Genomic DNA, 13,316 nt, shown 5'->3' on the forward strand with positions numbered 1-13,316 from the left:
AATAGATATTTGTTGTTACTTTATTAAAGTTTTTACGGCTGCTGCTATGATTTTGTCTGGTTTATGAGCTTGTTGCTTGTTTAGGATCTTCTTTTTAATAAATTATTGAAAATGTTAAAAAAGAGAGAGAGAGAAAGGGGGTCCGGCGAGGATGTTTGCCCCGGGGCCCCTGCTGACTCTCGACGTTTCTGGGTATAATAATATAAACAACCCTTAATTGTATTCATATTTCAACTGGAGATCTCTTGTTTTGTTATATTTATTTGATGTCAATTATTATAAAATCACGTACTTGTGGTAATACATTTTTAGGGACTCCATGAACAAAACAACAACTTATAATTAATGTTAGAAATAAGGTTAAATAGATTAATAATTCATTGAAATGTTTTATGTGTGTGTGCTTTTTTTTAATGACGCGTGGCTGTAGGTAATGTAACCAGCCAATTCAATAGCATCACATAATGGTCAAGTCCCCTCGGTGGCATAACGCTAAGATTCGGGATTCGATTCCTGAGGTGTGCACAGACAGCCATTGTGCAGCTTTCTTAACAACAAATAAGCAAATACAAAACGGGCAGAACACACGAAAATGTTTTTCATCTTAAATGTCAAAAGATCAAACATATATTATACAATCTGTGCCCCACCAATGAACATGCTCTCCCTTTCAGCCGTAGGGGCGTTATAATTTGACGGTTGATTCCAATATTCGTTGGTAAAAAGTAGCCCAAGGGAATGGGGCAGGTGGTGTTGACTAACTGCCTTCCCTTCTGATCTAGGGGTGCCAAATGAGTGTCCAAGGGGTGCGCGGAAGAGGCCTATACAATGTCTATTTCCCCCCAAATGTCGCCAAGAAGAAATGTCTAATGCACATTTGTAGCGGGGGGAGGGGTGCGAGGGTCACAAAAGTTTATGAATCACTGTTAGACTAATATATTAGGGACGGCTAGCACAGGTAGGCCTCGAGAAGCTTTGCGCTAAATCCAATAAACAGATAAACAAATTCAATCAGTGCTAGTTGTTACTCAAAGTAAGATCACAACCGTTAAACAAAGAAAATTACCATTGTAAACACCGCTAATTGTACTTTCAGTTCAAACTTATAACACGTAGCCAGTGACTTCTATAGTATTTAAATATTAAACAAACATGGGATAGAAGTAGTAGTAGTAGTAGTAGTATTACTCGCATGTATTTAGGCTTAATAAATAGCTTAATACTCAGAACAACGACTCTACAATGACTTGTTTGGTTTGTTTTGAAATTCGCGAAAAGCTACTCGAGGGCTATCTGCGCTAGCCGTCCCTAATTTAACAGTGAAAGACTAGAGGGAAGAGAGCTAGTCATCACCACCCACTGCCAACTCTTGGGCTACTATTTTACCAACGAATAGTGGGATTGACCGTAACATTATAACGCCCCCACGGCTGAAATGGCGAGTATGTTTGTTGGGACGGGGATTCGAACCCGCGACCCTCAGATTGCTAGTCGAGCGCCCTAACCACGTGGCCATACCGGGCCTCTACAATGAAAATATGATTAAATACTTTCGAATAGAGAGAAAAAGGTCTATTATTCGTTACATTACAGAGAGAGCCCCCCAGTGGCACAGCGGCATGTCTCCGGACTTACAACGCTAGAATCCGGGTTTCGATACCAGTGGTGGGCAGAGCACAGATAGCCCATTGTGTAGCTTTGTGCTTAATTACAAACAAACATTACAGAGACCTACTTCTTCACAGCCATTCGGGACTGTTACGTTTATTTATTTATTTATTCTTTAACAAATAATTATTGATGTGATTTCTTCTGAAGGAGCTTATTGTAATGATACATGACAACACATTTATCGCACTGATTTAGTTAACAGTAAATTATGTAAATGCAGATTTAGTTAACAGTAAATTATGTAACTGTATATTTAGTTAACAGTTATGTCAATGTAGGTTTAGTTAACAGTAAATTGTGTAAAAGTATATTTAGTTAACAATTAGTTACGTAAATGTATATTTAGTTAACAATTAGTTACGTAAATGTAGGTTTAGTTAACAGTAAATTGTGTAAAAGTATATTTAGTTAACAGTAAATTGTGTAAATCTAGATTTAGTAACAGTAAGATATGGAAATATAGACTTAGCTTCCTTTTTACAGCATTTGTGATTTATGTATACGTTTTCGATACTTCGCGCGAGTTTGTATTATCAGAAGGTTCATTTTAAAACTCTAACTGGCTCCTTTGTTTGTAGTTAAGCACAAAGCAACACAATTGGACTTGCAACGCTGGAAACCGTGGCATAGATAATGCACTACATGTACAGAAAGTATACATTAAGCTTATATATATATATATATATATATATATATATGTATATATTTGTCGAAGGAGCAAGCCATTTACGTTTAGTGTATATTCATCTTCAGACTTCAGGGTGAATTTTAAAATGAATTAAATTTTTGCAGTAAGTTATCTTGACGTCAGAAAGTGAAACGACTATGATCGTAAAACTTGGCAATTAGACAGAGCATTGAAAGGAGTACAGTAAAGACTATGGAACACGATAATACTTTAAGTGCTGAAGTGTATTTTCAAGTAAATTCAAGAGTAGACTTAGCTCTAAACCCATTTGCTGTTTTGCATGAAAGCCCCCAGAACCTTCTCGATATTGGATCCATTAAAAGCCACGTTTTTTTTTTGCTTGTATGTACAACTTTAAAATTAAAGAAATAAGTTACGGAGCAAAATATTGCGTAAAGAGCTACGAAAAATAAAATATTATATATCTGAATTAATTTCGTATGCCTTGTTTTTTGTATTTGATGAAACTTGTATATATTTTTTACTTTTGCTAAGAAGTATTGATGCAACTTATCATGCCCCCCAGTGGCACAGCGGTATGTCTACGGACTTACAATGCTAAAAACCGGGTTTCGATACCCGTGGTGGGCAGAGCACAGATAGCCCATTGTGTAGCTTTGTGCTTAATTACAAACAAACAAACAACTTAGCATATGAAGTTCCCCCCAGTGGCACAGCTGTATGTCTACTGACTTACAACGCTAGAAACCGGGGCATAGATAGCCCATTGTGTAGCTTTGTGCTTAATTCCCAACAAACAAACAAGTCATATGAATTGAAATAAGTATAATATTGATGTTTGTAGATTCGTATTTGAGGGCTGTGTTTGATGTTTCAAAGATGTTAAACATATATGGAAAAAAAATTACGAAAGACAAGTGAATGGATGCTTTATTTACGGTTGATAATTCAGTTGGGAATCGTGTGTACGTAAGCATATGATGCTAATATTATAGTAAATTGACAAACAGCGATTTATAAGCATAATAAAGTGGTTTTATTTTGGGGAACTTACTATATACTGCGACACATGTAGATTGTTACCCCAAATAAAACCACTTCACTATGTTTATAAATCGTTGTTTGTCAATTTACTATAGTGGTTTTATTTTGGGGAACTTACTATATACTGCGACACATGTAGATTGTTACCCCAAATAAAACCACTTCACTATGTTTATAAATCGTTGTTTGTCAATTTACTATAGTGGTTTTATTTTGGGGAACTTACTATATACTGCGACACATGTAGATTGTTACCCCAAATAAAACCACTTCACTATGTTCATAAATCGTTGTTTGTCAATTTACTATTGGTCGGGAAGTTTGTATTATCAGAAGGTTCATTTTAAAACTCTAACTGTTTCCTTTGTTTGGCCCCCCAGTGACACAGCGGTATGTCTGCGGACTTACAACGCTAGAAACCGGGTTTCGATACCCGTGGTGGGCAGAGCACAGATAGCCCTTGTGTAGCTTTGTGCGTAATCAAAAAACAAACAAACAAAAAAACAATCCTTTGTTTGTTTGTAGTTAAGCACAAACCTACACAATCGGCTATCTATTCTGTTCTCACCGTGGGTATCGAAATCCGGTTTTTAGCGTTACAAGCCTTCAGACTTGCCGCTGAGCTACTAGGGCCGCTAATCAATTATACAGATAAAACCACTGTATCTTTGTTAAGTTCATGAAGATTTCAGGACTCTTCACTATATGAAAGAGACAACAATACTTCATTCAGCCTAACAACCTGAACGAAGAAAGTATACTTTCTGTCTATCACATGTCACAATAACCGGGAAGTTTTCCATATGTCTATGTTTATTGTTTATGTTTATAGAAAAACCAAAAATTCCAATTTCTTGCTAACTTCTAATGCTTAATTTTGAAAATGTTTATATTCAGTTATTCACTACAGAAGAGGAAATATGTGTGTATATATATATATATATATAGTTTCTGGGGAACTAATACCTGAAATGTGTATTAGGTGCAAAGTAGAATAACATAAAATATATTATATTTCATGCGATATTTTTATAGCACATGCGGTATGACTCTGATTTATCTGAGTAAAAAACAAAATATACGTTTTCTTTAGTAAATTTAGTATAGATAATGTGAAATTAATTATAGTTCAATTCATAGGTAACACATGAGATCCTTTGGATAACGGTTCATGCAACCAACTGGATTTACTAACTTTTGACGCGTGGTAAAATCCACGGATGGTTGAATTGACTGAGAGATAATGCGTATTTGTGATAACTTACGAATTTTCTCTATGGGAACCAACAGTCAATGATAGTGGCAGTTGATTCATCTTGATATTACGGGTCGTCACGTTTGTCTCTGTATACGCTCAGAACGCGGACCTCAGGGAGAGCTGTTTACACGCGGACCTCGGAGAGACTGCTGACTTCAATTCAATCTGCCTCTGCTATGCCTTCGATTCTGCCCACTTGTCTCAATATTACGATTTTTATTTTAATTCATTTTTTCGCCCACTTGGCCCATTAGAACGACGACCACTTTACAAACTTCTAATCTTTAACATCGAGCATGGTGAAGGAAGATTGCTAATCTTCGAACACCCTTGGTGATTAATCGTTTTTCTATAAACTATTAACTTTACACCAAAATAGCTGCCATAGACCATAGACTGACTTCAATTCCAAATGTTCTGTCGAAGTTTGGTTTGTTTATGCTGATGTAAAATGATTTTTTGATTTTCAATGTTTTCCAAAGTTGTTATTTGTCAAGAATCTTGCAACTGCTCCAGTGGATCTTGTGTTCTGTTTCTATAACATGTTCTCCAATAATCGAATTTTGTGTTTTCATGAGTCTGATATGGTGTCGGTGTTCATCAAAGCGTCTACCAGTTTCTCAAATGTTAGGATTCATTGCGAGAGCAGGGGATTTAAGAAATGACGTTTCTGTAGAAATTAATGGGTGGTTTCTGTTTAAAGTGAGTTAAAATTAAAAGAAAGGTTTTCTTCAACTTCCATCTGGCTGATAGATGTTTAGTTCGGATTAATCCCAGTACTTTCTAATTCAAAGTGTGCATCATTTGAAAAATATAATCACATATGGAACGACTGAACATCGTTAGATTCTTTATGGTTTCAACACTACTGCCATAACATTTTTTGACTGGTAATAACTAATAAGAAAAGGCCTGCGATAATAACTACCCAAATTTGGTTCTGATGATAACTCAATAACTTTTGCTTGCCATAATCATATTGAAACTATCATCATAATCTGAGGTTAACAGTTTTACCTTATTGAAAATTACATTACTGACTGCAAGAGATGTGAATCCGTCTTCCTGAATTTCTGTAATGACTCATTTCTTCGTGTCAGACTTCCTGCAGTGAAAAGAAATGTAAATAAAACAAATATTGATAATAGTCGTAACGCCGTCTAATTTGTAAATACACGAAAGACTAAACAAATAAACAACCTCTTTAAGCCAGTTCCGCATTTTTTATTAGATCGCTACTCTTGAAATTATAAAACAAGGTAAACGTTTTTTACGGATTTTAATAGGTTACAAAAGCGTAGAAATGTACAAAATTAAACTAATTATGTGGAATGAAATAATTTGATTTTACAAGGAATAGGTTTGGTTTTGAATTTCGCGCAAAGCTACACGAGGGCTATGTGCGCTAGCCGTCCCTAATTTAATAGTGTAAGGCTAGAGGGAAGGCAGCTAGTCATCACCATCCACCGCCAACTCTTGGGCTACTCTTTTACCAACGAATAGTGGGATTGACCGTCACATTATAACGCCCCGACGGCTGAAAGGGCGAGCATTTTTGGTGGGACGGGGATTCGAACCCGCGATCCTCAAATTGCGAGTCAAGCGTCTTAACCTTCTGGCGATTTTACAAGGGAAGGTACGGAATGGCCATATTAGTACTACTGTGTTTTCTTGCAAATGAAATATCTCGGATGTCCTTCGGTGGGTCAGAGGTAAGTTTAAGGACTTACAACGCTAAAATCCGAGGTTCAATTCCCAACGGTGGACACAGTGCATATAGCCCATTTGTAGCTTTACGTTAAAAACAAATAAATATATCACACCAACAGATATTTCGCACTTGAGCTGCATGCAATAAATATAAAGAATTGTAATTAAGTAATTATGATTTTTTTTACAAATTCGTAACGATTTTCCAGACAGATAAAAGTGAAACATTATGTATGAAGTTCACAAGTTTCTTAATTTTGTGTTCTTTAGCTCAAAGAATGTCTATTTTAGATCATAAAAAGGCTAATAACCTTAATTTTTTTTTACGTTAAATTAAGTATTTGCATATTTGTGTTGAATATTCAACAAGTAACGTTTCGGGTATCAGTGGATTAAGTACGTTATGTTAAAACGACTTTTAGTATGCGAGTTAGCAGGTCACGTGACAACCACAAATTGCAAAAAGTCGCAGTAGAACGGAATGTATCAGAACTACATTTCAATAATGTTTTCGTTTCGTAGGTAGTGTGATGCCCCCGAAAACTGATCGTTTTGAGGAAGGATATTGTATTACTGTGCATAGCCCTGTTCATAGTAAAATATTCATACATTCAGATCGTACTACCTTTAAGGATTTTTAAATTCTAAGACGGAGATATCCCTTGTACTTAGTGACATTGGAAAACAAAGGAATAGAATTAACTTGGGTACCAGGATTTTCAAAAAGAACTCTCAACAAGTCGTACCCCAACTGTGATAAAGTGCAACGTCTTGAAACAGGTGATAACCTACTTGTTCCAGACAACAGTACGTAAGATAATAATGAAGGATCTCTGACTTAAAAAACGACATAAGTCATTTGTACACAAGCTGATTCCACGATATATCATGCTATTACATACAGAGGTCATATTGTTGAAACAGCGCCTAGGAAACTGTTATTCTCGTACATTAGATGGATTATGGAAAGCATGCAAGGAGAGATGTGTTTTGGATATAACAACCTTACGATGGATTTTTTTTTCAATGGAAACTACGTTACAGGGCTATTGTCAAGATGTACAGCCGTCAGATAGAGCATGAATGGACGTGGCGGATATATATATATACAATTTATAGAAAGATAAATGAAGGTTTAGGATGAAAATAAGTTAATTTAGATTGTTCATAAAAGCACCAAAACAACTCGCAGTCGTCGTCTTTTAAGAAAAAATAACAGTATCGGGTTGAGCACCTTACATTTCTGTTTGTTTTTGCTAAAACATTCTCATGAAAGCTAAAAGAACTGTGTCCACCAGGTGGAATCGAACCCCTGATTTTAGCATTGTAAGTCCGTAAACGTACGCTGTCTCACCAAGGGACTGGAGAAAGTGAAAATCGCGCAGTTAAAAATGTGGAATGAACTACTTTCTTGTACAATGTCGAGAGAGAGAGAGAGGTTTTTAACGATTCATATATTTTGGGACCATGTGTGTTGGTTGCATTTCTTAAAGCAATGAAAGAGGCTGATAAGACTAGAAAATTAATATAACTTTAAGTGTTATGAATAGGTCATCCTAAACTTCCAAATCCCGATGATTGTTTCGTGAAACTATACTAAGAAAACAATTATTTTCGACGTTATAAAAGTTTTCTCAACAAATGAAAGTGTTTTGTATACTCTGTCATTTATGTGTGTGTCATTTCGGAGAATGTTAAGTAGAAATTAAATTGACCTCTATTTGGTACCCTAGTGGAGTTAAAATATACGTATGTGATTGAACTTTAGCTTGGTCATATGGGCATTTAAAAAAAAACTTTATTGATTGTCTAGGACCTGGCGTGGATTAATAGTAAGCGTACCGGATTACGTATCGAAGTGTTCGGGGTTCATCACCTGACACTATCGAATACGATCTGCACTTTTAACTTTTTACGCGTTATAAAAGTGACAGTAAATCCCAGGTTCATATCCCATCTAGTGGTAGGACTTTTGACTTTGCAGAATTAGGGATGAATATATCTCACCCCTAGGGTCTTTCACCCAGCCATTTATCAGATTAGCGCATAAGGTACCGTTCAGGCTGAAAATATTATTTTCAGTGTTTAGTTCTGGGTGACTTTACACACGTCAAGTAGGGCCTGGTATGGCCTGGTGGTTATGGCACTCGACTCGCAATATGCGGGTCACGAGTTTGAATCTCTTCACCGAACTTGCTCGCTCTTTTAACCGGAGGAGCGTTATAATGTGGCGGTCAATCACAATTTTTGTTTGGAGAAAAGTAGCTCAAGGGTTAGTGGTGGTTCGTGTTGACTAGCTGCCTTCCATCTAGTCTATCACTTATAAATTCGGGAATGTTAGCGCAGATAGCCCTCGAATAGCTTTGCATGAAATTCCATAATATAACAAAAAAAACACGCCAAGTAGAGATTTCTTCTAAAGGGCAGTGCTGTAAAGGCAGAAGCTTTGCGATCTAAATTAGTTTTGAATCGCTTCAGAAAGGATTATCTTATTTATGTGTTTTCATTTCATTTTACAGTTTACTCCTTGGGAAATTCCAGACTAACTCTATGCTCCAGCACGCCCTTGTCTTTCAAATCGGCTTCATTTGACCTTGTGGATGAAAGTATTCAAGTGGACTTGTCGGCAGACATTATTATCTATGATTCAGATGATAACATGGTGAAAAAGAAGGTAAGTCTTCTCCGCAACAAAAAAGGGCACCCTATTTATTCCAGAGAAGACATCAGGGAGCAGTATTGCATTACCCAGAAAGAACTGGAAGTCTTAGAAAATGCTAAAAGAAATCGACTTTTTAGTTGTTTGGCGGGACAGTCAAATATTTTTTGTGACAGTACTTCCTCGATTTTTTCTTGCATTGCTAAGAATAGAGCCTCTAGTGAAGAGAAACTCAACAGACCTTTACCTTCTTTTAGTTCCAGTACATGGTCGAATCATCATCCTGGACTCAGTGGTGCTGGAAACTTCTCTGATGATGATGATGAATTTCTCGAGACTAGTTTTCGTCGAAGACCGAAATCTGTCTGTCTTTCAGACTCCAAATTTCGGTTGGCATTGCTAGTTGACGAGTGTGGAAGGACAAAGAATCAGATAAATAGTCCAAATTTCGAAAGCTCGGGAAGTCTAGGGAGTTCTAGTCATTGTAGTGCAAATAGTAAATCTGTTAATAGAGGGCTGGGTTTTACCAGACCTTACCAGCTACAGCTGGGAAGCAAAGATGGATCTAGTTTCACACCAAGCCAAAGTGTGGACTCACTGAGTGAAGATCTTCAAAGAAAAGAGGATGCACAGGGACCTCAGGTCGAGAAAAGGATCTCCAAAACTCCAGATTTATCTGTGGATGAACGTAAACAGAAGCATGTTAGTTTTGACTCGTCTTCTTTAGTCCGCAGTAACACAATTAGTGAAATAGAAACTGAAGACAATGAAACCGTTTCTGTTACCTCCATAGTAAATGCTCAAAAAAATACTACACCCAATTCAGAACAAAATAGGTCACATGAGCGTCTATTAGATACTCCACTGAAGTTTTCAATTGAAATGGGAGATGACAGGCTTTTAACTAACCAGTCATCACAGATTAATAGCAAATGCAACATTTTGGGGAGACAAAAAAAAGCCCCCATGAGGGCGCAAGCAACACAAACTGATGCCTCAGTTAACATTCGTTTCGCAATTCCTGCATATTTAACTTTATCCCCTCGAGCAACAGCTCCACCTGAACAATGGCATCACGGAAGTCAATACAACAGCTCTAGTGTACTGAATAAAACTCATTCGTCCTGTGATAAGTTGGACAAAGACGACAGCGAAGAAGAGTTATTAGAGGTGGACCTAACTACTAAGCAACATCGGTTTCTAAGTGTCATTAAACAGAAGATTGCTCAGGAAGAGAGAGCCATTGATGCAGATAGTGAGGCAGAAATAATGGTGTCTTTCAAACCCTACCATCCTTCTGAACAAAACAAAGAAGAAGGTAAAGATTCATGCAGTGTTCAAGATGTTAAGCAACATCACAAAACGCTCTGTCGCAAGTTATCTCTTGAAAGTGCAAAAAGTTATTACTTGAAAAGGTTGTGTGACCCTTATGGAAACTTACTTCAGCAATCAGTTCACAAAAAGTTTCACGATTCTCTCGTAAGCTATTTTAAAAAACAGTCCATAGACCAAGAAACGTTTAGAGCCGATGGTGAAAAGAAAAACGAAAACAGTCAGGAGTTAATCAAACAAAAGGAATTGGACATAAAATTGCTTCCAATTGGCTCTTCCAAAGAAGATGTCGATTTTATATCTGTTGTTTCCGAGACAGGTGGAGAACTGGCAGACTGTGTTCAGAAAAGCTTTAAAGGATACGCCACAGGGACTAACCTGAATCTTCTCAATCAAAGCGCTCCTGTGAAATACATTTTAGAACAAAGTCAGGAGTCACCATCTGTGACAACAGATGCTACTTTACAACGTGAAAGTTTTCCACGAACAACTATAAGCACACCCACGTGTTCACTGTACGAGGATATACCTGAATTTGATAGCACAGGATGTGGGACAAACAGTGATGGTATTGTTTCTCCTGATAGTGAGTCGTCTAGCAGCCATTTCACTGAACAAGAAACATCTCGCAGTGACATGTCAACCAGCAGCTCTAACTTTGCCATCAGAAGCGAATTGTCTAACAGAAGTGAAACAGAGTGCGAAGAAATCAGTGCAAGTTCAGAGTATGTTACAGCAAATGAACATTCAAATCAAGAAAGGGAGAATCGTGATGTAAAACTCACCATCGTGAGTAATAATAACAGTTCATCATCCACAAGATGTCGTAAAACTGATTCTTCATTATCTTCTAACAGTCATGGCTTACGTAGAAGAAAAAGAACTCAACCATTCGCCGGAGGAAAGAAATCAGAACATGTAGTTAGGTACGTCACGGTAACCAAAAACACAATTATACATCTTCTCTCTAGTAATAATTCGACAGATCATGTGGACTCGTCTGAAGAATCAACAAAGAAAGAATTTTCCAGTTCCGACTCAGAACTTGGAAAAATTCCAGAAATACCAATCTACGAAGCTGCTATAGAAGACGAATGTGATCATACTGGTGACGTCACTCCTGTACTGGCACCTTCCCCTGACCCCTCTAGTATGCAAGATGCAACGACTGTAATTGAAAACAGAAGTGATGGGACTTCAGGAGATTTGGTAGAATCGTTACACGACTCTCTAGGATGCCAACTGGAAAACATGACTGACTCTGATTCACAAGAAATCGAACCAAACCCAGTGTTAGATCAGGAATCAAATATAGAAATTGATAAAACGACGCAAAAGAGAGTTAAAATCTCTGAAGAAGTTGTATCATATGGAGACTTAACAGAAAGGCCCTCACAAGATGATGACAGCTCCGCTGGCCAAATTAACCAACACGTTCACATCGTTTGTAATAGGAAAGATGAGATATCAGATCAGCTACCCAATCAAAATGTGGAGAAAGTTTCATCTTCATCAGAATATGTCTTTTCCGAAGCAACCACGCCGAGTTTAGATAGCAGCACATCTGAAAGTTTCATATTGGACAACGGTGTTGATCCTAGGTCCGAAATGGATAAGTATCAGTTTGACGAAATTAAAGAACTCGATGACAACTTTGAAGGTTTCATCCAGGATATATGTCCTTCGGAACTCGACCAAATAAAGCCAAGAGTTAGCGTTTCGCCCACGAAAAGTTCCGAAAGCATCGATACAGATAAAGACATCCCTTCGGAGGTGACGTCAAGTAAGACTGATTCACCTGCTCCAGCAGATAACCAGAGTTCTCATTCTACATCTACTACTCACTCTCGTGATAACGAAGGTGCTATACCAAAGCACACTTCTGTGTACCATGAGATTATGAGACTTCGACGGAGAGACCGAGAAAAGCCACGACAAGTTGTAGTAACACCAGAGGACTCTGACACTCATCATTGTCTAATACTAGAAAAATCACAAAACAGATGTTCTGTGTTAAATATGCCATCATATGTTAGAAAAGATTTTCGTAGCTATATATGCAACTATTGTGGTGATAAGATCACTCAGCAGGACCAACTTTCAGCGCCATCTGTTGGTCATGAAAGACACTTCTGGAAACCCTCAATTCACAATGTTCAGCCTATGATTCGAAAAGCTCGAAACAGAGAAACATCAAAACATACATTCGATGAACAATATGGAAGACAAGGACATAAATACACTTGTCAGTCAAGATGGGACAACGCCATCTCAAGTGTAGAAGCTGGGATTCTTGAAGACGAAGAAAAGGATGCTGGTAAAGTATTAAAATAGACACATTTGCAATACTTTGTAGCATGAATTAATTAATAAATAACTCCATGAGTTCATTTAAACATTCGCTTCTCCTGGAAACATTTTCAACACGGCAATTCAAAGGAGAGGAACACATAAATAGTAATGAACCACTTAAATTATTTGAACGCTCAATAAATTGTACAAAGCAAAATAATCAGATAACTACTTAAGCTTTCTCAAGAACTCGAATCTAACGTTATATAATTCCACGGTAATTAGGAAAACTTAAATAAATATTAAGGTTCATAATTAATAAAATACACGCTACAATTATGGTGTTAAATATGTAAATCAATAATGCAGTCTTTCAGAGTGCTACAATGATAGTAAAATTCATGACATATCAAACAATGTAAATGTTAATTTACACACTGTTATTGTCGAAAGAGTGATAAGAAAGTATTTGACGATACCATGTTAGAATAATAATAAATGTTAAGCCACGTTTTGCTAGAATAATAGTACAATACGTGCTATGTACTCCAAAATAATAAAACAGACGATGTTAGGCTAGAATATTTAAACAATACGTGCCATGTTACGCCAAAATAATAAAACAAACAATGTTAGGCTAGAATCTGCGGGTCACGGGTTCGAATCCCGTCCCACCAAACATGCTCGTCCTTTCAGCCGTG

The 13,316-nt window shown here is 37.1% G+C and overlaps 1 protein-coding gene across 2 annotated transcripts in view; it reads left to right on the forward strand.

Moving 5' to 3' along the window:
- The window catches only part of LOC106470527 (serine-rich adhesin for platelets-like), a 77,559-nt gene that overhangs the window by 32,771 nt on the left and 31,472 nt on the right, over nucleotides 1-13,316 (forward strand). For both annotated transcript variants that reach the window (XM_022399133.1, XM_022399134.1), the window contains exon 2: nucleotides 8,852-12,640. In XM_022399133.1, coding sequence (XP_022254841.1) covers nucleotides 8,852-12,640 — 3,789 coding nt within the window. The remainder of the gene's footprint in view (nucleotides 1-8,851; nucleotides 12,641-13,316) is intronic.

This window comes from Limulus polyphemus, unplaced genomic scaffold (genome assembly GCF_000517525.1).
Source record: "Limulus polyphemus unplaced genomic scaffold, Limulus_polyphemus-2.1.2 Scaffold4065, whole genome shotgun sequence".
NCBI lineage: Eukaryota > Metazoa > Arthropoda > Merostomata > Xiphosura > Limulidae > Limulus > Limulus polyphemus.